Consider the following 27005-nt stretch of genomic DNA (forward strand, 5'->3'; position numbering starts at 1 on the left):
GCTCGAGGGAGACGGAGCCAGAGATCGAAGCTTCTGTAGATGAATTATAACCAACAAATAAAAGGAAAAAAATAAATAAATGTGAAAAAAAAAAACAGAAAGAGAACAGTGAAATTAGAGTCTTTTTCCTCCTGGGTGGAAGAGCGTTATCGTGTACTTGGCAAAAAAATATCTAAAAGAAAGTGCTAGGATTGTTCTCTGGCTTATAGACAGTCCTCTATTGTGCAGCGCATGCAATACTCGGCATGCAAAACCATAATGATTTGAAAAGAATAGTCCCGAAAGAAAATCGAAACAAAAAAGGGAGAGAGGGAAAATATGCGAAACTCTGAAAGAAAAAAAAGTTTAGAGAGAATATAAAGAGCAAAAGAGACTGGAGAATATACAGTAGAAGAGAAAGAGGACTTTGTCAATTTCAGAAAGAGCTACAAACAAAAAGGTGAAAAATAAAACTAGAAAATAAAAAAAAGACAACTTGACGGAACATCACAGAAATGGAAGGAACGAAATAAAGATTCACAAGAATAGATTCAATCGAATTAGAAAACAATTGGTCCACTACTCAATAGAACTTGCTTGTAGATTTGTTTTGTCCTGCAGACAATTGCTGAGATGTGAACAGCGACCCATTTCCTGTTTTAATAGCTTTTTTAAAAGGTTATTCTGTTTTTCAACTCCCTTTTGGTTAACATCCACTTACCAATAAAGTGGTATTCCCTCCTTTAGTAGGTAAGGTATGAAGAGAAGGGAAAAGTGGGGCAACATAAGTGCATCATTAGATTCACAAAATGCAAGAGAAAAAGACACAACACCCTTCCCTGGATAGTGAGTATGAAACAATGCATGAAAATCAAACCAAAGAGAAAAAGACACACAAAACAAATCAAATTCAAACGGTTCTCACAGTGTGCGGGCTGGACCGCGAACAGTCTGAGTACATTTTAACAGCGACTCAATGTGGTCTTCAAGCTTTAACGGTGACTGTAATGTGTTACGAATGGATGCTCTGGTTTCACCAGTGTCTGAGTAAAAACATTTAACTGAACGTGTATTATGGGTTATCCATCAGTTGAATTAAAGAACCCATGAAATGGCTCAACAAGCTGTTGTTTTCTGTGTCATGCATTTCTTGTTGAAACAGAAAGTTGCGGTAGCACATACAGTACTGAGGATACTTTAACAGTCATAATGCACCCCATAACCAAAAGAAAGGAACAATAAATCATATTTTGCATAAAGTCAATGAGGCCTGTTATTTTGGACAATACAATTGTTTTTATTTGGGAATATAAGTGCATTTTATGCCAAAATGTTCTTTTCTTTAATGCAAAAATCCAAATAAAAATCATATTTTGCATAAAAATGTTTTTAATTGAGAAAATTTGACACCTTTTCTGTAATGCAAAACAGATAGATAAATAAAATATATATGCATAATCGTAATAATAAAATTTAAAAAATTTTAGTAATAATAATGGTAACACTTTATTTCGAGTCCACTTTAGACATTTTACTAACAGTAAGTAACTTTGCAACTACATGTCAACTAGCAGTCATTAGAGTATTAGTAGAATGTCTGCTTAATATCTTCTAACTTTATTTTGATGGGTCAACAACATACAACATACTGACTATCAGAAACTTTGCAAGTATATGTCAACTTATTCTACTAACCCTTAACCTACCCTAAGTCTACTCTGAGAATTAGTAGACATGCAGTTGCAAATTAATTAGAATTTGTTGACACGTAGTTGACATGCAGTTACAAAGTTACTTATAGTTAGTAGAATGTCTAAAGTGGACTATCGAAATAAAGTGTAACCATAATAATATAAGGGATGAATGGATGGATGGAATATAAAATTGTCAAAAACTGTTGAAAATACAAATATTTTTTATATATGCAATATGCAAAACATATGCTTTTTCTTTTTGATTTTGGGGTGTAATATGATCTGATCAAAATTTTACATTCAATTTAATATGTTACCTGCTGGTTGTGAAATTTACTAGCAATATCCGAGTGAAAATTGTTTATACACCAAATTGTTTTCAGTGTATGGATCAGCTCAAATTCACAATTCACAAAACTTTCATTTGGATTTCATGCGGTTTTTAAAAAAGACTTCACAGCTGAGACCAATTTATGGAACAATTGCCATTATCTATCCGAACAGCGACTACAGTGTCAACAGTGTCTTTAAAAAACGATCTGTATTCTTGTGCTTTCAACATTTTAATTTGGGTGATGGACCTACGCAATTTAGTACAGCACTTTGGTCAACCAAGGTTGTTTTATATGTGCTTTATAAATAAATTAAACTTGAAACCAATCATCTTTAGCAGCAGAATTGAAAATTGAGGCTAAAATATTATACGGAGCAAAGCAATGTCAATGTGTTAAACTATTCATCTGTTTCTTTTTTATTACCACTGGAAGGCAAGGATTTCTGATCGACCTCAAACACACAAAAAACAACTAATAATATCATATATATATATATATATATATATATATATATGTATATAAAAAAATAACACAGCTGAACGTAAACCCCAGATACTTCAGAAACAGCCCTTGTGTATCCCAAAAATAAAAAGGAGGGAAAGTAACCAAATCATAAGACATGTACCATTTCACCAAAGACAAAAGGAATGCGGCACAGACAGGAAATGCATTATACCGAAAAATAAGAAAAATCAAATAAAACGCAGACAAGAGATGGACCTGTGGGGAGGGCAGTGTACTGAAGACTGAAGCATGAAAGCAAAGATAGATTTCAGATCGAAAGAAAAAAGAATGAAAATAGAGCAAAAGGAAAACAATGAAAAACAACCCGCCAACCTTTGGTTTTCCTCAGATAAACAAAGAGAAAGAGAGAGAGAGACACTGATGTCAAGCTAGGGTGCTTGTCACATTCTCCACGTGCGTAGGCAGAGCGTTACCTACCTTCCGCTTCAATCAGTGACACGTATGCAATATCAACAAAACAAAGGAAGAAAAAGGAAAAACAAAAAGGAGAAAGGAAAATTCTCCGCAGCCAAATGGGAAAAAGACAATGAATTCTTTTAGTATCCAGGCTAAGATAATTGATCCACAGACTAAAGGAGACAATTCCAACGAAACGAAGCAAAACAAAAGAGTGGACATACAAAAGAAAAAAATCAAAAACGACAAAGAACCCAAACAAAATGAATCAGAAATAAGAAACCCCCAAAGCAATCTATATGAATTGCTGTCTTTTTCGCTTGGACACATGTGCAGCCACATTCTACCGTACGTTAAGGAGCGTTAGGGTGTGACAAAATCTCAACAAATCCAATTTGCTAGAAGGAACGTAAATATCGATGGCCATGCATGCGCAATGTGGTTTAATGGGAAAAGAGAAAGCATGTCGGGACAACGGACAGCACAGATGAACGGGTGAAGGGAGAGGGGTGTTGGGTGGAGGGCGGTCACTTCTAGGATGGACGACTAACATCTCAAAGGGACCCCAGTCATGTTCGTTAAGCCGTATCGTTATCAATTGGTCTGCGCAATGAGAATTTAGTGCTCGGCAGTTGCTAAATCTAAAAGTAGAGTTTTGCTCTCAGCAATTGTCAAAAGTCTTTCAACAAAGGATGCAAAGATGCCACATTCGCTTAGGAAGAGAATCCAAATGGCTTGGGTCCCTTTTAGTGTAACAACTTTACCTAATGACCCTAGTTAGCGTAGTTTGCTGTTGGCTAATTCTTACAGAGCGTCCGTTTGTCCCTGTCACACATCTAGACGTACATTACACCACTCAAATGTTGACAGGAAGGAAACAAACACCTAGTTACACTATAAGAATGTATATTAATATATCAAGTGCAAGTGAAAAGTGAGCATTAGAAACCAATGTCGATGAAAACCGCCTGAAGTCACCAATGGCATTGAACCGGCTCTTGTCAGTGGAGATTTGTCAGCCGTTACCCAAGAGAGAATTCATGAATCTGTAGCCCGTTGTGACCACAGATACAGATGCAGTATTAAATGTTGATTTGGGGGGGGGGGGGGGGGGGGTATTTAAAAGCATTATCAAATTAGCAATCGTTCTAATGACCACAATGCATTAGCATTTCCACCATATTGGAAAGGTCAATATGAATAAACGAATCTAAATAACAAGTTATGAATCGCCATACAATTCTGCTTATTGCAGACGAGTATTGGTAAACCACTCTTATAAATGATATAGTTATCATCATTGAGCTGCTTGAAGTTACAGGGTCATAAATAAATAAAATGAACAAATATATTATGTTTTTGGATATAATAACGAAACATTATATTATATCTAAAAACATATATTTCAGGGTGTCTACAGATACGTTAAATGTAAGACTTTTTAGGACCTTTTTAATACCACCTTATGTGAAATTTAAGAGCAAACCTGTGATGGAAATACACATTATGTTACATACGTATATGTAATATTTAAAGGTGCTGTATGTAAGTTTTTGACTCTACTAAAGCATAAACATACCATAATATGTTTGCAGATATTTAAGAAACATGCTAGTTTATCTGAAAAACAATGCTTCAGTCAGTTATTCTGCTTTGAAAATGTACGTTCCGGGCCGGAATGTGGGTCTCTGTTTTGGTTTGTGAAACCCGCCCACTGCCAGTTTACCCAATTGTATTTCGTCACCCCGGGTTGCCAGTTGGTGGAAAACACAGCGTATTTCATTTCATTCATCGTCAAGTGCGCTCGTTGCTGTTGGTGTCAATCTGGCGACCTGCGTGTGCGTCAAGTCTGAGGAGGAGAGGCCAGGTGAAAAAAATCCTCTCCAATATTTTGAATTTGGACTGCAATACCTAGTTCAACCACTCTGTGTCAATCCTACATACAGCACCTTTAAGATGTTTAATGTAAAAAAGAAAATAAAATATCATCAATATTTTCATCAGTGTTCTATCAGCTTTTACAAACTTCAATGTGCATGTTGCTTATCTGTCTCGAGAGAGTTGGCAGAATCATTCAGTAACAAAAACGCAGAGTGTTGCTCGGAGAATGCGCAATACTTCTGTTCTGATCTTTGTTTGGAACTATTTTCTTTGGTGAAATAGAACAGTCAACATTGTGTCTAAAATACTTAGCTACCTGTTTGCTAAACTAAAATCAATTCAATCAACATTCCTAATCTGAAACACACGCCATAAACTGAAGAATACGATAAACTATTTATAAAGGACAATATAATATTTCAATCCATTGACCTTTCCAAGATGGCAGTGCTAATGATGAATCCTGATCCGCCAAATGCAGCATCCACATATTTCTTATCTGTGATTGTAACATTCAGACTCATTCATCCTCTCAGCAGAACCAGGAATGACGGCTGATTGGCTAAAAGTGTCTGATGACACCTCTCTTGATTAATAGTTCTTCACCTTACATTAAAGAAATGATCAATAATAAGGGACGATCTGATTGCAGGTCACAGATCATCGGCTCTTTGAACACCTGATACACATCTGGAAAAGGGTGGCTACGGTAAAACTGAGCAGAAAATTTGAGTTTCAACTGTATTGAAAAGAAAACTAGTAGACATACCCATTTAATCTACTCGGTCCAGTTCCAAATCATATGAGTGCTTTTTACACAAACAAGACAGAAAAGTTTGGGCATTTATTTGTGGGAAAAGATCATGTGAATTCACAGAGGTCAAGAAATCAACAAAACAGAGGGATGAATTGAGCAAATGAAAGGAAAGAGAGAGAGAGCATGAGAACGTCTGAAAAACTGCATGCAAACCGTCCCAGATATAGTAAGTGTAACCAGATATCTGAACAAAGAGTCTCTCCAAACGCAGGTCAAAGATTAGATAAATAATCATTTAACAATCAAAATATGTCATATGTCGTCATTCTTTTGGGCATAAATTCAATTAATGTAGCACTATTACTATATAAAATAAAGATGATCGCCGCAATTCATTCCTCCTTACTGTCTTTCTAATATACTGCTCTGACATTTTGTGGTATATAATAAAATGTACAAGATAAGCAAAAAGCTACAAAACAAAAAGTGTTTTTAAATGATTTATATCTGAAGCTCACACTGATTTAAAAAATAGCAGTAACACTTTACAATAAGGCCTCATTCGTTAGCATTAGTTGCATGAACTAAAATTAACATTTATTAATATTTTGTTAATGTTAGTTAATAGAAATACAACCATTACTTGTTTGTTCATGTTAGTTCACAGTGCCTTAAAGGAATAGTCCACCCATGAATGAAAATATACTCACCCTCAGGCCATCCAAGATGTAGATTCTTCATCATTAGTTTCTTCATCAGATTTGGAGAAATGTAGCTTTACATCACTTGCTCAGCAATGGATCCTCTGCAGTGAATGGGTGCCGTCAGAATGAGAGTCCAAACAGCTGATAAAAACATCACAATAATCCACAAGTAATCCACAGCACTCCAGTCCATCAGTTAATGACTTGTGAAGTGAAAAGCTGCATGTTTGTAAGAAACAAATCCATCATTAAGATGTTTCTAACTTCAAACCGTTGCTTCTGGCTAAAATACAAGTCCTCTCTCCATAATATAGCTTTCTCCAGTGAAAAGTTATCTAATCTGAATCAGGAGAGAAGTCTGCACAGATCAAACACTGTTTACAAGCCAAAACAGTCCAGAACAGCTCTGAACAAATATGTGGGTGGATTTTGATGTGAGAGACAACAGCAGATGGACTTTTTCAATGGAGGAAGCGTTATTATGGATTATGGATTTGTATTTTAGCCAGAAGCAACGGTTTGAAGTTAAAAACATCTTAATGATGGATTTGTTTCTTACAAACACTCAGCTTTTGGCTTCACAAGACATTAACTGATGGACTGGAGTGGTTGGATTACTTGTGGATTATTGTGATGTTTTTATCAGCTGTTTGGACTCTCATTCTGACGGCACCCATTTACATTGTTCATTGTTAGTTCATGTTAACTAATTTAGTTAACTAATGTTAACAAATGAAGCAAAAGTGTTACCAAAATATCTATAATTAATCTGGTTGAGGCATCGAATGTTTCCTTCATGGGACGTTATCCAACACCAGCCACTGAATTAGTATATTATTATGTAAAAGAATAGTACTGTATGTCGCAAGATGCCACAACCATCAGTTTGTCTTTGGGATGGACATATTCAACAATTGGTTGCATTTTAGTTTTCACTGTAAAAAAAAAAACCTTTTAAACATGTCCTCAGCTTTTCCATTCCTTCTCTTTCTAGAACTGAAAAAGTCAACATGGCTTGTACGTAAAATAAAGCATGACATTATTACGGAAGGAAAATGATGGACATCTGTCTCGACAAAACAAAACCCCTTCCCAACAAACACAAAAATGGCTTGAGAACAGAAAAACTCACGGAATGGAGCCAAAGAGGGAAAAGAGATATTTAGAGTCAGCTCACACAGATATGATTGAATCAGTTGAACATGGTGTGTGTGTGTGTGTGTGGGGGGGGGGATTAGTAGTGTAAACGGCAGAGAACAGATGGAGGTAAAGTAGAGGAGACTACATACATCGTTCCCTTTATTTCCCTCCATGTGATTGGCTCCCGAATCTTTGCCGTTGCGGACACGGACGCTGTGGTTGCCATTCTGCCACGTGATTGGCTGGTCAGCGCTGAGGGGCGGCGGTGGGCTGTGGCTGGAGTGACTTCCTTCTTGTTTGTACCTATCAAAAAGATCTAAGTTGACAGCATTGCTACATGGATTCCAGGGTGTTCTAGATGGTTACTATGGTGTTGTGGGTGGTTGTCTGGGTGTTGCAATGCATTTGATTTTGACTGGTTGTCAGTGCATTGCTAGGTTGTTTCTAGTGTGATCTAGATGGTTACAAGATCGTTGTGGGTGGTTGCTATGGTGTTGCTATGCATTTGCTAAAATGTTCTGAGTGGCCATCAGTGCATTACTAGATGGTTGCTATGGCATATAACATGGTTACTAGAGTGTTGTCGGTGATTGCTGGGTGTTGCTATGTGGTTGCTAAAAAGATCTAAGTTGACAGCATTGCTACATGGATTCCAGGGTGTTCTAGATGGTTACTATGGTGTTGTGGGTGGTTGTCTGGGTGTTGCAATGCATTTGATTTTGACTGGTTGTCAGTGCATTGCTAGGTTGTTTCTAGTGTGATCTAGATGGTTACAAGATCGTTGTGGGTGGTTGCTATGGTGTTGCTATGCATTTGCTAAAATGTTTCAAATGGTTGTCAGTGCATTACTAGGTGGTTGCTTTGTTGTTCTAGACGGTTACTAGGGTGTTGTGGGTGGTTGTCAGGGTGTTGCTATGTGGTTTCTAAAATGTTTCAAGTGGTTGTCAGTGCTAGGTAGTTGCTAAGGTATTCTAGATGGTTGCTGTGTGCTAGCTTACTATCCCAAGTGAAAAATCACAACTCTGATTGCTTAGAAAATTAATATCCTTAAACTCTGTAATCAGCGCATTGGATTTTTATTGTCAGACTGAGGCATTAAGATGCATGAAAGCAAAATTCTGAGCATTTTAGAAGCAAACTGCAGAATAAACATTCCTCACCTCTTCTTCTGTTTGCTCTTGTCTTTGTGTTTGTTTTTGGGGCTCCCAGATCTGAGGAGAAAACAAACACATCTAACTAAATAAGAAATCATCTAACTAAATAAGCGTAAAGTCTTAAAAATCAAAACAGAATTATGGTAAATTATGTTGAGTTTACAAGGTACAGCCGCTTCAGTGAACACTTCTGATACTCAGTTTTGTTCACGACACTACAATCTCAGAAAAAAGGTACTAAAGTCTTCACTGGGGCAGTACCTTTTCAAAAGGTACTATAATGTACCATTTAGGTACTAATATGTACTTTTAAAGTACTAATATGCACTCTTTAGGGGTGCAAAGGTGTACCTTTTTCAAAGGTGACAGTATTTTGTAAAACATTTTCTGAGAGTGTAGACGTCCATGAGCTGAACTGCATATTCTGACTTGTTTTCTGAATGATGTCTGTGAAATGATCAATACTTATGCTGTTTTCTTCAGTGTTGTTTGCACAACTATTCAAAGAGACAGACTGCTATTGAACGAGTGTTTTCTAGGCCAGTCTACTACTGCGGTATCATCGACTTTTGATTTATCAGCCACTAAACAGCACATACAAAGCAAAATAATCTGTGGCTGGCCCCTTTATATGTCAATGGATGGCTCTTGAACAAACTGTGAAGTGGATGTTGGCTCTGCAGAACTAATATGAATCCAGCACAGTTCCCAGACCATAAAATCTAACAGATCTGGGATTAGATCAGTGTTTACCTGTGTCTCCTCTTCCTCCTTGAGCCAGATGTGGACCTGAGACAGAGGAAATGCTGGGTTAGATATTAGATTATGACCACCAGAAAACTGCTGCTGTTTACATCAGTGGATTTTGTAGTTTTAAGCTTCAACATTCAACCTGAAGTCAGGCTTAAAGGCACAATATGTAATTTTTCGCCGCTAGAGGGCACATATTCAAAATAAACAAAGAGACAAAGGTGTTATTTGATGACGCCGTGACTGAGTGTGGAATCATGAGAGTTGTGGTCTTCATCCCCGCAGCCTACGCAACCTTGTGTTCATTTAAAGAAAGGTTTTCCTATGAATTAATTAGAGCACAGTCCATTTCTATTCTGCCTTTGTCCTGGGACATGCAGGGATTTTCCCTGCTTACATTCTTTTGGCCAATAAACCCAGTGATATCAGCGTTGGTTGCCATGCAACAAAGAGGCCTGTTCGACTTCCTGGGGTGTTACGCATTCCGGGGGGGAAGGGTTCATGGGTCCTCGCATGGCTTGTTAACTGAGGGGGGTTACAGAGTATTTGTTAAATATAAAAACAAAATATATATTGTGTGTTTGATTGGTCCAGACGCCACATAAGTACACAAGTCAGCAAAATATATAACACTGTTCTAGTGGTTTTTGAATATTTTAATTAAAAAATCTTACATATTGTGCCTTTAAAAGTCTGAATGTCATGCATCAGATTATACCAGAATACAAAAGCAAAAGTAATTTATTGTTAATTCTTTCCCTGTCATTGATGGAATTTTCCAGCTTTCTGTGTTTTCACTGTTATAAGGTAGGAGGCACTATTAAATAACTTCTGAAAGAGTGCTGAATCTTTGAATCAAACACAGGCAAAGAAGAAACAATCATCTTATAAAGAAATAACACAATCATCAAACATCAAACAGCATATAAATCAAAACTGCCTAACATTACCGAATGAAATGTCGATCCAGGAAGTGGTCTAGGGCTGTGCTTATCAGGACATAGTATTTGATGAAAACATGATTTCTTTCATTAAACTATCCCACATTCAAGTGTTGATAAAAAAATAATGCATGAAGCTAGAATAAAACTGCTGGCGTGCAAAGAGTTAAGAAAGATGCACAATCACGCTTTTCAAACAAAACATTTGACAAAAATAAGTTTGTTTGGTTTGAAATGAATAAAAGATTGATCTAGTGTTGTGGCAAGTTAATAATTCAAGGAGAACTGACTTTAGACATCCACTAAAAATCAAAGAAACATCAGCATTAAAAGACACTGAGCAAAAATAATGAAGAAAAGTGGCATTAGTGAAGAGAAAAGATGATGTGGCATTTAAATAATATTTTATATCCAATGCAATGACATTCATTTTTAAATGTGATTGAAATATCTATATATTTTTTGAGGGTCACTGTATGTACATCTGTTTTAGCAACTTTTTTTTTTGAGGTGATTTAACACAGAACCTTCAAACATCTCTGCTCAATCCATACTGTCAGAAGAAACTGACTCTGTTTCTGCGCTCAATTTCTAACTCTCTTTCCCACTTTTCCCCCTCACACACAGTCTGACAGTATTGAAGCTGCTGTAATAAGACACTGACACAAGGATCCAGCATGTTTCCGTAGTGTGTTCGCTATTATATACACCTGACACAAACAGATACACATGCACCCAAGCATCCCTGACGGATCCTGTCATGTTTTCTTGATATAGAAAAAAAGGCAGGAGAGAAGAAAGCTGTTATAAAGCTGTCAGAGTAACGTGAGATGAATAAAAAGAAATTCACTGTCCTGTTCAGAGAAGACTGCATTGAATTGGAGGAATATACATGTTGGTGTGTGTATCAAGTGTGTTAATCACATTATAAATATATATGTATGTGTGCATTTATATATTTTTATAAAATATAAATAACTTTTATTGTATATATATGCACAATAAATATTATATATATATATATATAATAAATCAGATAAATAAAAAAAATAATCTCTTATATCTTTACACTAGAGGCACAAGCCAAAATACATGAAGTAAAAACTGAATACACACTTAAGAGGACATATGAAACTCTATCAGCCTGTGGGCAGGAAATTCAGAATAAATTATTCATTCATCAGATGCTTTTATACACAGTGACTAGCATTACATACAAGCTTCATATTTTATCAGTTTGTGTTCCTTGGGAATTGAACACATGACCTTAGAATTGCTAGCACTGTGCTCTACAGGAACTCTATGTCAAGACCACTATATTATACAGAGAATCATATAGCATTTTCAAAACAGACTGCTATGTGAAAAACCACCTTATGAATTTTAATAGAGTAGAGGTCATGACTAGAGGAAACTCGGAAGAAACCTGCATAGTGATACACGGATATACACACACTAAGTGCAATAATAGAGACAGAAACCAAAGCATCTAAAATGCTGACACATCCGTTTATCAACATTTAGACAAGGACATTTTTTTAAGGCTGTAAAGGCACAAAATACTGCCGATATTTCTGACATAACAATATCATGAATATTTGATGAATGCAGAAAGGTCTTTGTGTAAAGCAGGCTTTTCTTGTTCATGCCTGGTGCTATTTTTGGACATTGAGTTGAGTTTGCTCTAGTCCTTGATGCTTCTGGTCAAAATACAAATGCTAATAATAAAATATTAACAAGAACAGTTTAAATCTGCCCAAGCCATTTTCTGTTAATATTAGAATCTGAGGCTGTTCTCAGAATGTAATACAAAAGTCTGCATGCGATTGTTAATCGTGTCCAGTTCCAACTCTTTCCGTAAGTTGTTGTTAAAATATAGAATACTGATATAGAATGAGTAAAAATTGTAGTTCTTGAAACTGATCAGCATAATCCATTCTTGAATATACTGATTGATATTTAACATATTAAGCATAAAAATACTAAATATATCTTAAAAATATAATTTGTTACTCGAATACAAATTACAAATTTTATACAAAATCACCTGTTGGATTTTTAGGCATTTATTTTGCTATGTTCAACTTCACTTAAGTGATATTCAGAGATTTTATTAAGATAGTAAAGTTATTTATTATTGTGATGTTTACAGTACATAGCCACTGAATTATTTTTTAGATTGTATGCTACAGGTTTATTTTGGAGAGTTTCCAGACAGTCATCATCACGGAAACAGACATTTTATTTTGATTTTTAATCCAGTCTTGTGTGTGAAACCTTTGAAAGCTAAGCAAATAGCAGGTCAATATGATAAAATACGGATATAAAAACAGATATTTAAAGTAGAGTAGAGGTTAAAATCATGGTCAGTTTATTCGTCTCATTAGAAATGGAAGTTTAGATTTAGTGCATTGCATCGTGGGATACAATATCTCATGCAATGTGCTCTGTGCATAACGCAGATTTTGGCTAACGTAGTAGGTTATGATGGTATTTGTGTGGCATGCATGAATACCGAAAATTTGCATACTCTAATAAATATTGGCTGGGAAATCAGTGTTAATTGATCGGCGAATGATGTACACCTGTGTGATTGACACACACACACACACACACACACACACACTCAAACTATAGCTCACACCCAACCACACACACACACACACACACACACAGTCAAGTGTTCTCCACAGTGCCTACACACACCTCACACACTCCTACAGAGTAACACACACAATCATCTTCCACACAAACCACACGCAAAGCTGCTCTGACAAACATTCACAAACTCTGAATACACTGTGATATATACGCTAAATCACAAAACGACCCTGTTAATCGGCGAATCGGCGAATGATGTGTGCCTGTGACACACACACACACACACACACACACACACACACACACACACACACACCTGTCTCTTTTGTGCTTCTTTCCGCTTTTCTTCCTCTTGTCTCTGCGGGTTGGAGACGGGCTGTCAGCTCTGTGGGTCACACAAACACAACAACAATGAAATATCACACAAGCACATGCCGTCACTCTCTTCCATTTTTTCATTCAATTATATTTAAATGTTCTTCTTGACCTTTTTCACTCTCGCATTTTTGTTTCTTGATAAAGTATGTCAAGCTTTACTAGTACTACTGCTTATACATTGGATTTGTGTAATCTGAACAAACCTCTAAATATTAAATTTCCATTTTTGGCTCAAAAAACTCAAAATGAGTCAAGTAAGAGATCACACTGGCAATTACAGGTTAATTTGAGCACACTGCATTGCTGGATACTGCTCGTCCGGTCGGTGTTGTGGGTTATTGGGTATTCTATGCATTGCAAACAGAACATATGCATCCTATGCACAGTATACTGGCTGTCGGGAGAACTGACTTTTCAGAACATGATGCTGCACTGCATTAAATCACAGAAAGCAAACTGACCGACTGTGTCTTCTTGCCTTCTTCTTTTTCCTCTTCTTTGGCCGAGGGGAAGGTGAACTGCTGGATTTCCTCTTAGATCTAGAGTAAAAGACAAGAAATGGAGTAAAACAAATGCAGTGTATATAAATATATATATGTTGGGGGAAATTATTAATGTTTTACATTATGTTACTCCTAATATAAGTAATCCAATCTGTTACACTGTTAATTATTTTTGGAAAGCAAAGTTATTTTTCTCATCATCAGCAAGCATTTTGTTGTTGATGATGTTTTTGAGAATGAAAGCTCCTGGCTTGCAGTTGTTGTTGTTGTTGTTTTTCTTGTGTACAAATGCATGATATTGATATAGTTTGCATGCAGTGACAACCACTCGATTGATATTGCACCATATCGAATTTAGACAGCTTCAGTGTAATGTGAGAAATGAAGTAATTTTGCATTAAACTGCATAAAGGAGATGTTTTCAATAGTATTTATTAAGTTACAGAAATTTCAATCAAGTTTATAATTTTATTCATTCATTTATTTTGCTTATGTTTACCATTTTTGTGGGAAAAAAAACCTGTTTGAAAAGTACATAAGGTTTGCATGTTTGTAAGAAAACATAATTATATTGAGGAGCTGCGAGATCGGTTTTAAACTGAATCATATTACAGGTGCATCTCAATAAATTAGAATGTCATGGAAAAGTTCATTTATTTCACCTCCATGCCACGCCGAATTGAGGCAGTAATTAAAGCAAAAAGTTTTAGTTTGAAAAAAAAGTTTATTGAGTACATGTACAGTAAATGAACATACTTCCCAGAAGGCCAACAATACACTAAAAATGTTTTTTTTTATTGGTCTTATGAAGTATTCTAATTTGTTGAGATAGTTAATTGGTGGGTTTTTGTTAAATGTGAGCCAAAATCATCACAATTAAAAGAACCAAAGACTTAAACTACTTCAGTCTGTGTGCATTGAATTTATTTAATACACGAGTTTCACAATTTGAGTTGAATTACTGAAATAAATGAACTTTTCCATGACATTCTAATTTATTGAGATGCACCTGTATAAATGATACAAATCAAATTATGGTTATCTCGTTTTCAGGTCAATAGTAGGAGAACCCAGGGTACCCAGAGAGGATTTAAGCAGCATGTTCTTTTCCAAATCTTTAAATAAATCTTGACATTCATACTTTGAAATATGTTTTTCTTTTTGCAAATTATGTAAAATTACCCATCATTGCTCCATATTTAATATTTAACAATCATATTTAATATAATTTTTTAATATTAAATAACAACAACAATAATAGTTAATCCATTTTTAGCACTTTATGGGCATCTTTTCCTGAATATGAACAAGTTCACATAAATCTCGAGTTCATTTCTATGGGATGTTCTGTAGAAAGCTAGCAACTGTAACCAAGGAGGATGGAGCATATTGAAGGATCAATTATGCTTAATATAACAATAACTTTCTCTAGAATTTCTCTCAGGGTGCTTGTAGGTGTTGAGCTCAGAGGAGACACTGTGTGTTCTTCCTTTCTCAGGTTTTTACCTGCACTCATCGTAGGCAGTTGAATCTTGCTTGTAATATTCTCCATCCCAATCATAGTCTTCCTCATAGCCGTCAATGTACGCAGCGTTTTCCATATGATCTTCATCCCCGTGAGGAAGCAGCCTGATCCTGTGCATGCAGGAGGTAAATGTCAAAGGTCATGACCTGCGCTGGTCTAAAATGCAGTAATGAGCTATTATGACTCATTCTTGCAATGTCTCAAACTGTGCTATCAGCAGTGTTGGGCAGTAACGCATTACTTAGTAACGTGTTACTGTAATTTGATTACTTTTTTAGTAACGGAGTAATTTAATACATTATAATTTTCAAAATAGTAATTAGAGTACAGTTACAAGCCGAGGTCTCTATATGTTACTACTGCGTTACATTGCTGACAGAATGCAGTGTTTTATAATCTAGAGATGGTTAAAAGGATATAGCACACACACTGTCGAGTCAACCTGCTCCCATGAGACCCCACGCAACAGAGAGCGGCACGGGACAAGACTTGATAGGCGAGTGCAGAGACTGGTGTGTGTGCACGGGATGCAGGAGAATAAAATGATTCACGGGACACCCGCAAAATAGAAATATCTAAACATAAAATATCTAAAACAGATAAATTGTTATTCATCTATTGCACAAAAGCTACATGAACTAATATCAAATATAAATGATTAACAGGTACAATGCAGAGTTTCTATTTAGGCTATAACACGTGTTTGCAGCGTTGAGCAATGCAGTGCTGGAATGTGCGTGCTCACGAATCCTCTCATTATAACACACGAATTGTAGGCATTATGAAAGATTCATTATGCATATATTTATTGTGTTATAACAGAGATTTGTGAGATTGCGATGAACTGAGATGTCTTTTAGAGATTATAAATGCAGCGCTCTTTGCTGGCATTCTGCCATGCCAAACCATGCACGCAGCCGCCGCTCGCTTTAGTTAAAAATAACAGTGTTCTGTGAATGTTGATGCTTTAATAACAAATATTTATCGGGAGCGTGTATACTGGGATTTCATAAATTTCATTTAGAAAAAAGTAACGTAACTAGTAATGTAACTAATTATTAATTACTTTTGAAATAAAGTAATCAGAACAGTAACGTGATTACTTTTAAAAGGAGTAATCAGTAATTTGATTTCATTTTCAGAGTAACTTGCCCAACACTGGCTATCAGAAATGAAAGTCTTAATTTTATTTCTCCTAAGGGATTTACAAGAAACATCGGAGACAAAGCTGATCTATGAAAGAGCAACCTGTGAGCAAAAACATTTTTATCTGGGTGAAGTCAACATCTATTTATTTACCCTACCAATAATTTCTAAAACCAATAAGAAACTTTCTTCTAAGAAATATTTCTTAGAAACAGAAAAAGGTGATAATAACGAGGGTGCCAGCTTTTACAGGAATTCCTGGTAAGGTACTAACAGATCTATTTTTCTGTTACACTCACTTTTTATAATCTATCTCCCTCATTATAAAGCCTTAACTTATCCTCATTATCCTTCCTAACATGTGTCTTGATCAATTAAAATTAGCATTTCACTACTACAGGAGATCTTATCTAAAGCTATAATGATCAGCTTCTTCATCACAGTGGTAAATGTCACCATCCTGCTTCTGCAAACGTGCTTTTATAAACAGCCTGACAGTCCTATGATATAAAAGAAAATTTTTACAAATATGGGTAAAAGGGTATTTAGTAATTCTGCACCATCTGAAACCAGCTAAATTTTGCCTCAAAGAGTTGGTCTCTTTCAATGAATTTAAGTGCATTTTAAATGATTTTGTCTTGGATTTACTCAGTTGTATTTGTACTTTGATTGATGTGTATTGTTTATGTGAATTAATGCATTTTGATTTGTTTAAATGTTTTTATGTTTAACTATGTGTGCTGCCTGTCTTGGCCAGGACCCTCTAAATGTAAAATCTCAAGAGTTTTTATTTTCTGGTTAAATAAAGGTTAAGTAAAAATAAAAAAGAAGGGTTAAATGACAACATAAAGGCCCAGTGATGAAACAGATGGGTTAAATGATATGGATTCTGTGACATAAGAGAAGGGATAAATGACAACATACTTGAAGGGTCCTATGATGGAACAGAAGGGTTAAAAGACAACATAAGGGCCCTGTGATGAAATAGAAAGGTTAAATGACAAAATTAGGGTTCTGTGATAAAAGAAGGGTTCAATGACAATATACTGGAAGGGTTCTGTGACAGAAAATAAGGGTTAAATGACAACATACTGGAAGGGTCCTATGATGGAACAGAAGGGTTAAATCAAAACATAAGGATCCTGTGATTAAACAGAAGGGTTAAATGATAATATAAGGGTTCTGTGACAGAAAAGAAGGGATAAATGACAATATACTTGAAGGGTCCTATGATGGAACAGAAGGGTTAAATCAAAACATAAGGATCCTGTGATTAAACAGAAGGGTTAAATGATAATATAAGGGTTCTGTGACAGAAAAGAAGGGATAAATGACAACATACTTGAAGGGTCCTATGATGGAACAGAAGGGTTAAAAGACAACATAAGGGCCCTGTGATGAAACAGAAGGGTTAAATGATAATATAAGGGTTCTGTGACAGAACAGAACGGTTAAATGACAAAATGAGGGTTCTGTGATAAAAGAAGGGTTCAATGACAACATACTAGAAGGGTCCTATGATGGAACACAAGGGTTAAATCAAAACATAAGGGTCCTGTAATGAAACAGAAGGGTAACATGGCAATATAATGGTCCTCTGGAAGAACAGAAAGTTTCTAAGATGTTGTGTTGATAGAGCTACAATGGCTCAGACTCTGAATTCTTGTGGACAGAATGGCCAGAAAAAGGAGGTTAGATTTAAGATGAAAAGGATTTTTTAATTAGATTGGTCTCTGGGTGAAGGAGGTAATGTATGGTCGCTGAGGTTTCCTTGGGGCTGTGCTATTAACGCAGGGTCATTTGTGATCTGTAAAGAGTATTAAATCATGATCATCTCCTTCTGCTTCTGATAAAGGACCTGCACCCACAAGCTAAGAAAGTTTGTATGTGTACGGCTGAAGCAAACACATTAGGCATATATGTGGGATTTTATTTCGGAACCTATTTCAACATGACTTCATGTAAGCCAACGTTATGACTTGTCTTTATGCCAGGCAGCAAAGCTACATTTCCCATTATCCTCCATGGCAACATGAGATTATAAACTACACAATATAGCTAAAGCCTCTAACCTTCATCATTTGCTCTTCATTTTGATGCATTAGTGCTATAAAGTTTCTGTGTTCGTCAGCAGATAAAAAAATTGAGTAGGCATTTCCCAAAGATTCATTTTAGTGAATCAGTTTATTCAGACAGTTCATGTAAATGAACCAGAAAGAAAAATTAATTTCAATCCATGTGAAGCATTTTTGCATTGCATTATTTAGCTAAATGGTTTTCCAGCCAGTTACATAAATAAGGGTTTCTAGTTCTAGTAAATGTATTTAATGTACATTTATCTATTAAACATCCACTATCAATTCACTGGCACTGAGATTTGTATTATGGATGGTTTCTATCAGTGCTGGTCAGCGTTATCGTTAATCACAGTAATACAACGACGCACACAAATGCTATCCGATACTGTCTCTAGGAAACACACACTATATTCAATTACGTTTGGAAGATAAGGTCAGAGCAGAACAATCGTTTGCTCATTTACTGTCTGACACACACATCATGTGTGATTGACTCACGGTGGACGTGGGTGCAAGCCTTCTCGAGTTATCACACCCTCCTTTTCCATCAGCATCTGCCGAAACGTTCCAACCTTCTGTCGGATTTCTTCTTCGGAATACCTGCAAACAAAAATGAAAGCATTAAAGGAAGGAGCCAATCCACTATAATTAACCCTGTCAGCTACCACCCAGAAAAATGTTTGCACGGGTCACCACTCACATTTTCTTCAGAAAGTGTAAAAGTCTAGTTTTAATCTCGCCACTTTCAGAGATGTGCTAAAAATGCGTAAATAAATGCAGCATGGAAACATTCAGCCCCACCAAGGGTTTGGATATTAAATGGGCCATTCTCGTTTTCTCCAGAGAAAACTACGGTAAACAAGATTACCGAAGTGTGTGTGTGTGTGAGACCGTCGTGCCACACAGTTTGGCTGTAATGTGATTTCAGAGGTGCACAGGTGCCTGCAGGGGGCGCCGGACCAGAGCAATGTCACGATGCAGAAATCTGTGGGTGGCAAAGTGACTTGACAGTCAGCATACTCAAACGACAGTGTGCACTTGATAACATTTGAACCCATACTGTGCAAAAAGAGATGGAACTGAAATCTTGTTCCAAAACCTAGTGAGTTGCCTATATAGGAAACATGTTGAGGCATCACAGACGTGCTCCAGAGTGAAAAAATCAATCAAACATATGAAGAGAAATATGCAGCAAATTGTCACTTATTAGTATAAAAATACCCAAAAGCACTGCAATAGTTACACTACCACTCAAAAGTTTGGAATGATTAAGTCTCTTTTGCTCAACGCGTTAATTTAATAAAACATACAGTAAAAACTGAAATATTGTGAAATATTATTACAATTTTTAATCATTGTTTTCTATTTGAATATATTTTAAAATTCCTGTGATCAAAGCTGAATTTTCAGCATCATTACTCCAGTCTTCAGTGTCACATGATCTTCAGAAATCATTCCAAAATTTAAATTGTAATAATATTTCACAATTTTACTGTATTTTGGATCAAATAAATGCAGCCTTGGTGAATAGAAGTGACTTGTACTTAATTATTTGTAGTGTAAATGTAGTTTAAATAATAACTATGTTTCCAATATTTGTGTGTGCTGTGCATTTTTATGCATTACAGCAGCTTACCAACATAATACCAATAAATTCAACTGCGCATTTCACAATGATGTACACAGCTCCATTTTAGTCAGCATGCTCACTGTGTAGGCAGCAGACAGCAGGGCAGCTAACTAGATTTTGGAACTGAGTAGGTTTTCACACACAGGTCAAAGCAGCACATGACGCGTATGTCAAGGTGTGTTGATGTAAATCATGTGAAAGGGTCTTAACACAGCGGCACATGAAACCTGCACCTGTTGTCTGGTTAAAGTAGGCTGGTGTAACCGGGGCAACCATTGTGCATTCAGTTCAGCTGGTAATGCATGGCATCACAATAGCAGGTTTTATCAGCCTCTGCCCAGAGCAGCTGCACACAGCGGCACATGAGGAAGATGATGTGCATGTTTGTGTTGAAGCCAAACTTTCCTGCTATAGAAGCTTGTGCTGGAGATAATGCTGCTTTTTCAAATCCATTCCGACATATGCACACACACACACACACACACACACAAGATAAAAATGAATTTCTATGGTTATTTCGTGGAATATGACCTCAGGTGCGTTCAAATCAGTTTGGTTGGAGTAAGATTTTTCAACTCTTTATCTACAAAATGATGAATAATGAATGTGCATCGGGTGTGTTTTTGCTTTTTTATGTTTCTATTCAACTTGTGAAGGTGCTGTAAATTGAATCATCATATGTAACTCACAAAACCAGTGTTAAGTCGCTGGGGTATATTTGTAGCAATAGCCAATAACAATTCATTGTATGGGTCAAAATTATAGATTTTTCTTTTATGCCAAAAATCATTAGGATATTAAGTAAAGATCATGTTCCATGAAGAAATTTTGTAAATTTCCTACTGTAAATATATAAAAAATGTATTATCATTAGTAATATGCATTGCTAAGGACTTCATTTGGACCATTTTAAAGGCGATTTTCTCAATAATAAAAATTTTTTGCACCCTCAAATATTAATCGCACTCGGACAAAAATTGTCCTATCCTAACAAACCATACATCAATGGAAAGCGTATTTATTCAGCTTTCAGATTATGTATAAATCTCAATTTCAAAAAAATCGACCCTTATGACTGGTTTTGTTGTCCATGGTCACATATATTCTGTTGTAATTGTACAGTAATATTGTATTTTGTCCAAACAATTTAGTTTTATTGCAAATTTACAAAAACATAACAATAATTTGAACAAATTTACCATTAATACAGATGCTGCATTCATTGCATGACATGTTTTCTTACTGACATGCTCCAAACTCCCAAATCAACTATGGTTTTTAATATCTCGTTTGTGACTAATTATTTTATTGGGCTTCCAAATATCACAATATTGTATAACAAATGAAATAAACATTTACACACTACCAAAGTTTGTGCAAACTGTGATACATTTTATTTTTCAGGATTATTTGATGAACAGAAAGTTCAAAAGAGCAGCATTTATTTGAAATAGAAAGCTTTTATAACATCATAACTGTCTTTACCGTCACTTTTGATCAATTAAATGTATCCTTGCTGAATAAAACTATTAATTTTTTTTAAGTCTTTCTGACCACAAACTTTTGAACGATAGTATATTTGAGATAACAACTGATCCCACTCAATGAATTAATGTTAGCATACAGCTCTTCAGCATTGCACATTGCTTGCTATTTCACTTTCTATTTATAAAAATAAGTGGAAGGCAGTGCATGTGCTCATGTTAAACATATGCCAAACATGACCTGCAGGGGGCTCTAGACATGTTTGGAAAGAGCAAATGTAACACACACACCTACATCCTGGCCACAATGGACAAGGCCTTATTAGGCCAATTAGATAATAATGGCAAGAACAATGTCGCCATAATTAGCAAAAGACTCCTAGGACATTAATGCACCTTCTGTCTGTTTCGTTTAACCGTGAATCGATAGCACTGATTAACCTCGTTTAATAGCATATACTCCCCTGTGCACCTAATGAAGCCTCCGGTTCAATGCTGAGCATATAGAGACGGATTATAGAGGACGGTGCAACAAACCGTGAGTGCAGCCTATTAATCAATAATATCAACACTGATGGTGCAGACTTTACCGGCAAATTGTCAACTCGTGCATTTTTTTTTTCAGCGAAAGAAACAGGTTTTATTGTGCATGAGATCAATTTAGGTGTTTATTGTTAACCTGACTTGCTATGTCCGTATTATTGAATCACTGAGTTATTGCCTTAATAACAAGGAATGTTTCCAGAATGTTCTGACAAGGTTCTCTCATAGTTATGAACAAACGTTCTCAAATGTTCTCAAAACATTAGAAAACAATGACTTTCACAAAAACATGATTTTTTTTTTCTGAAGCACGTTAGTTGAACATTTTTAAATGTTACTACTTGTTTCAGAATGTTCAAAAGTAATGTTTCCGCAATGTTTGCAAAAGTATATGTTTCCATAACATTCCTGTAAAACATTTAACAAATTAAATAATGTTTTCATAACTTAATGAGAACATTCTTAGAACATATTTTCTGGGTAGCTCCTGAAAGTTTAATCTACTAAATTCACAAATGAATCATTAAATGTGATTTGTAAACCAGTTCATTAAAAAGAATGGGCTCAAAATGGACATGCTATCTGGTCTCAGAGAAGATGACTGGATATGGAGAATAAATGTTGAAATTAAGTGTTATTTCATGTTTTTTGGTAAAGGGAAAGCCGTGTTAATGTTTCAAACTGCTGAAAGAAAGTTTCTGTAATGCATTAAGAAAAAGCATGTTTTTCTTCAAATTAAATAGAGTAAAAAGTCAGATATTATGCTTTGGAATGTAGTGAATGAAAAGTAAGCGTTCATAAATATGAATTGATTATTTAGTTCTCATACAACTACACACAACATATGGCTGTGAAAAACCAATAACAACTTAAGTGTGTCTTGCCATGCTATTTAAACTAACACACTGAAACCTTTTTAATTTCCTTCTCATACTCTGGTGATATGAAGTCATCAACATTTCATGAATCAATTAATTCATAATTCATTCCTCTACCCAAAAACCTGACAATGCATGTCCAAAAATGCCTTTTTGTCATCAAAACAACACACTCCACCTTTGCTCTTGATGGAAAAGTACTTCCAAATCCAAGACTGCCTAAGAAGCGAATGTTGGACTTGACATTAAATGAGTGTTTATTGAATGCAGCATGAGTTGATCTGATTGGTTGTTGGTTTACAGTAAGGTCTGATAAAAAAAAACGTTCATGTGGAGCCCTCGTGCATATTTATGAGCTTCAGACTCGTTTGGGAATCCAGTTACACAACGGACTGCATCTTTCCTTACTGGAGTCGATCTTTCTATCCGTCCATCCATTGACCTGAGTCTCAGCACGCTTCTCCAGGGAACGTGTAAATGATATATGAAGCCTCATCCTCGTCTCCATCTGTCCGTCCCTGTCTCTCTGGCCGTGGACGGGTCTGATCCCGGAGGTGGGGGCAGATGGAGGCGTCGGGCCACTGGCGTAGCCGCTGGCAGTGGAGCGATTAGCCAGAGCGCCGCTCCAACAGTAACACTCCACTAATTGGTTCCTGCTGGGGAGAAAATGCCAGACGACCAACTACTGCTAGATTTTTTCACCTGTTTTATCATCCGACAGGTGCACAAATGCATGTCCAGTCGCTTAGAATAGAACAGCACACCTCCACTCAACAAGACGCATGAAGCTCAAACGCTTGCAGGCCGTGTACACTCTACACATTTCTAAAAAGAAATTCAGTGGACCTACTGTGTTGCCACAAATAAAAATAGTAGCATTGAAATGAACTTTTTTTTTTTCCAAGTCAAAAATATTAACATCACTAAACCAACCATTAATTTATAACAACAAAACTCATTTTACAGTTTTTTCCAATTGCTAACACACTAAAATGACATGCACAGCACAATTATTTAAACTGACACACAGAGAGCAAAACTTCTTCTCAAGTCTCCAAAAGTCTAAACACATTTTCTGCTTTACACACATTTTGCATTTCAAAATGGCACTTTTTAAATGCACTGAACACAGTTCTCTGCATAAGACACAACAATCTGACATAAAGTCACATGTTTGCCATTTCAAAACACTGCCATTCAAAATGACACTACATGAGCTAATTGGCCAATTACATGTGCCACCTGGCCAAACATCTCAATGGTTAATTGTTAACACTTCAATCAGGATGTATGCACTGTGAAAAGACCACAGGTGAGAACCTTTTTTTTCCAACCACAATGGAAGACATTGCAGAGAGAGGAAGAGGAAGAGGAAGAGGGAGGTTGAGAATAAGAGGGGGAGGAAGAGAGAGAGGGAGGGGGAGAGCAGGTAGAGGAGTTCATGGCCAAAGAAGACAAACACTTTCAAATGAAATCAGAGCAACCTTAGTAGATCATGTCATCAACCATGGGCTGACAATGCGTGAGGCTGGACAGCGAGTGCAGCCAAACTTGAGCCGTTTTACTGTCGCCTCTGTCATCCGGACCTTTAGACTGGAGAACAGGTATGTAACCAAAATTTCATGTAGTACACATGTAGTATACCCCATGTCATAGTGTATCTGTTGGGTGACACCTGTTTACATAGTGTATGACATCAGCCATTCATGAACTGTACAAGTTTCCTGTACAATGTACTCTACTGTGGGGGAAAATATTTAGGCTGCATTGTCCAAGCCCTATATATATTTTTATTAAATTTTTTCTGAAGGACTGAGAGATGACACCATGGTGGAGGAAGGGGCCAAATGTTCACCGGGGTACAGGAAGCTGCCATTGTAAACTTGGTTTTGGAAAATAATGAAATCAGATTACGAGAAATTCAAAGCCACATCATCCAAGACAACACCTTATTCAACAACATTCAACGAGTCAGTCTGTCCACATTGGCTCGCATTCTCAAGCGAAACCAAATCAGAATGAAACAACTTTATAAGGTGCCATTTGAGAGAAACTCTCAAAGAAACAAAGAGTTCACACAAGCATATGTGGATGTAAGTACTATATTGACTGCAGTACACTACACGCAACATTGTTTCCCAGTGTACTGGATAACACCATATTGACTGATTTTTGTTCTTTGTTTTCAGGGAGTACTGGAAATGGATGCTCATGCAATCCCACATGAGTTCATCTTTATAGATGAGGCTGGGTTCAACCTAGCAAAGACCAGAAGAAGGGGGAGAAACGTCATTGGCCACAGAGCCATTATAGATGTTCCTGGCCAACGTTGTGGGAACATCACACTGTGCACTGCCATCTCCAGTATGCATGGTGTCCTCCACCGTCATGCCAACCTTGGACCATACAACACAGCCCATATTCTCACATTTCTGGACAGACTTCAAAACATTCTCATACCACCAGAGCGTATGAATGATGCAGACCATCAAAGAAACCGGTACGTTGTAGTATGGGACAACGTGAGCTTTCATCGTGCAGCCCCAGTCCAAAACTGGTTTGCTGACCACCCAACATTTCTTGTGCAATACCTCCCACCATACTCACCATTTCTGAACCCCATAGAAGAGTTCTTTTCGGCATGGCGGTGGAAGGTATACGACCGGCAGCCCTTTGTGCGCATGCCTCTTGTGCAGGCCATGGAAGAGGCATGTGATGAGATTGATGTGGGTGCAATTCAGGGATGGATAAGGCACTCAAGGCGCTTCTTCCCTCGATGTCTGGCAAGGGAAGATATTGCCTGTGATGTTGACGAGGCGTTGTGGCCAGACCCGGCTGTGCGGCAAGATGCTGCCTAATTATTTTTCTTGCCTCTTTGTTTTACTGTAATATATTTTTTTCTGAAATTTTCTTTTTCAGTTTACTGTTTTTTGTAAGAATATTTTTGTTCAGTCCCATGTAAATATATCTGCTGTGCATATGTTGCACTGACTTGTTTACTGTAGTGAAAACAAATAAATAAACAAATAAATAAATGTTGCAACAGTGTGTGTGTGTGTATCTGCAAATATTTCTGTGCATGTGAACAATCTGATACATATTTTAGTATTATGGCAAAGCATACTAAAGATGGGGGTGCTTTTCATTATGCCCAACAGTGTGTAGCTGGTTAGGCAAAAATCTGGTAATATGAATGAAGTGTGTGCCATTTCATGCAAAAGTTTGCTTTTGATAATGCTATGTGTAGTTTCGGTTGCAGTGCTTCATTTTGCAGGATATATGAGGTATTTTGCAGTTTGGGTGTGTGGTTTTGTGAATTGTGTTAAGTTTTTTGATAAAACCAGACTAGTTTGAAAAATTGTGTGTTAGCAATTGGAAAAAACTGTAATGGGTTAAATTAGGTAGAAATAGCTCTTTGAGGTAACGATTGCATGTTAACACTTTTTACAGTGTGGTTGGTTTAAAATATAAGTTAAAATGTATTAATCAAATTAAACCTTTTAAGTTATAAACATTATTTTGATGAACTCTGTTACATAATCAATACTTCAAATTAATACTCGGTGTGATTTAAACAGAAATTTCTGTTAATTTATGTCATTTGTTTTTAAATAAAGTGATTTAGTGTTCAATGCTGTTATGTTTGAAATTTAATAGAATTAAATTACTTTGAAATTAGACCAATTTATTTTTTTGAGTAATCAACTTCTTTCTACTTCAAAGTTTCACATTTAATTCAATTATTTACCATTTCTTTGTAATTAATTGTGAAATTTACTAGCAATTTATAAGTGAAAATTGTTTCTACACCATTTGTTTTTGGGTGAAAAGCGAAGTGAAAAAGACTAATGCAAACATTGCATTAATTTTTTTTTGTTGAGCCATCATAAACTATAACTGAAACCATAAAAATATTTTCGTTACTTGAAATAAAATAAAAATGTAATAATGAATAATTAATAAATATTAAATATTTATATTCA

General features: G+C 36.2%; 2 protein-coding genes across 3 annotated transcripts in view; both read right to left on the reverse strand.

Moving 5' to 3' along the window:
- LOC107562195 (serine/arginine repetitive matrix protein 3-like) overlaps window positions 1-7590 on the reverse strand; it is a 19915-nt gene extending 12325 nt beyond the window's left edge. The window contains exons 1-3 of one of the 2 annotated variants that reach the window (XM_016246783.1): window positions 7561-7590; window positions 5580-5619; window positions 701-720 (exon numbers count right to left, since the gene is read on the reverse strand). In XM_016246783.1, the coding sequence (XP_016102269.1) occupies window positions 701-720; window positions 5580-5583 (24 nt within the window). In that variant the 5' untranslated portion in view covers window positions 5584-5619; window positions 7561-7590. Of the gene's footprint in view, window positions 1-700; window positions 721-5579; window positions 5620-7560 lie in introns of those variants that run through there. The other variant, XM_016246784.1, reaches the window with a different exon arrangement.
- Window positions 7591-8567: 977 nt separating this feature from the next.
- Window positions 8568-27005, reverse strand: part of LOC107562180 (serine/arginine repetitive matrix protein 3-like) — a 69884-nt gene continuing 51446 nt past the window's right edge. The window contains exons 3-8 of the mRNA XM_016246768.1: window positions 18986-19087; window positions 15245-15373; window positions 13697-13774; window positions 13174-13242; window positions 9319-9354; window positions 8568-8622 (exon numbers count right to left, since the gene is read on the reverse strand). Coding sequence (XP_016102254.1) covers window positions 8568-8622; window positions 9319-9354; window positions 13174-13242; window positions 13697-13774; window positions 15245-15373; window positions 18986-19087 — 469 coding nt within the window. The remainder of the gene's footprint in view (window positions 8623-9318; window positions 9355-13173; window positions 13243-13696; window positions 13775-15244; window positions 15374-18985; window positions 19088-27005) is intronic.

This window comes from Sinocyclocheilus grahami, unplaced genomic scaffold (genome assembly GCF_001515645.1).
Source record: "Sinocyclocheilus grahami isolate Dianchi unplaced genomic scaffold, SAMN03320097.WGS_v1.1 scaffold811.1, whole genome shotgun sequence".
Classification (NCBI taxonomy): domain Eukaryota; kingdom Metazoa; phylum Chordata; class Actinopteri; order Cypriniformes; family Cyprinidae; genus Sinocyclocheilus; species Sinocyclocheilus grahami.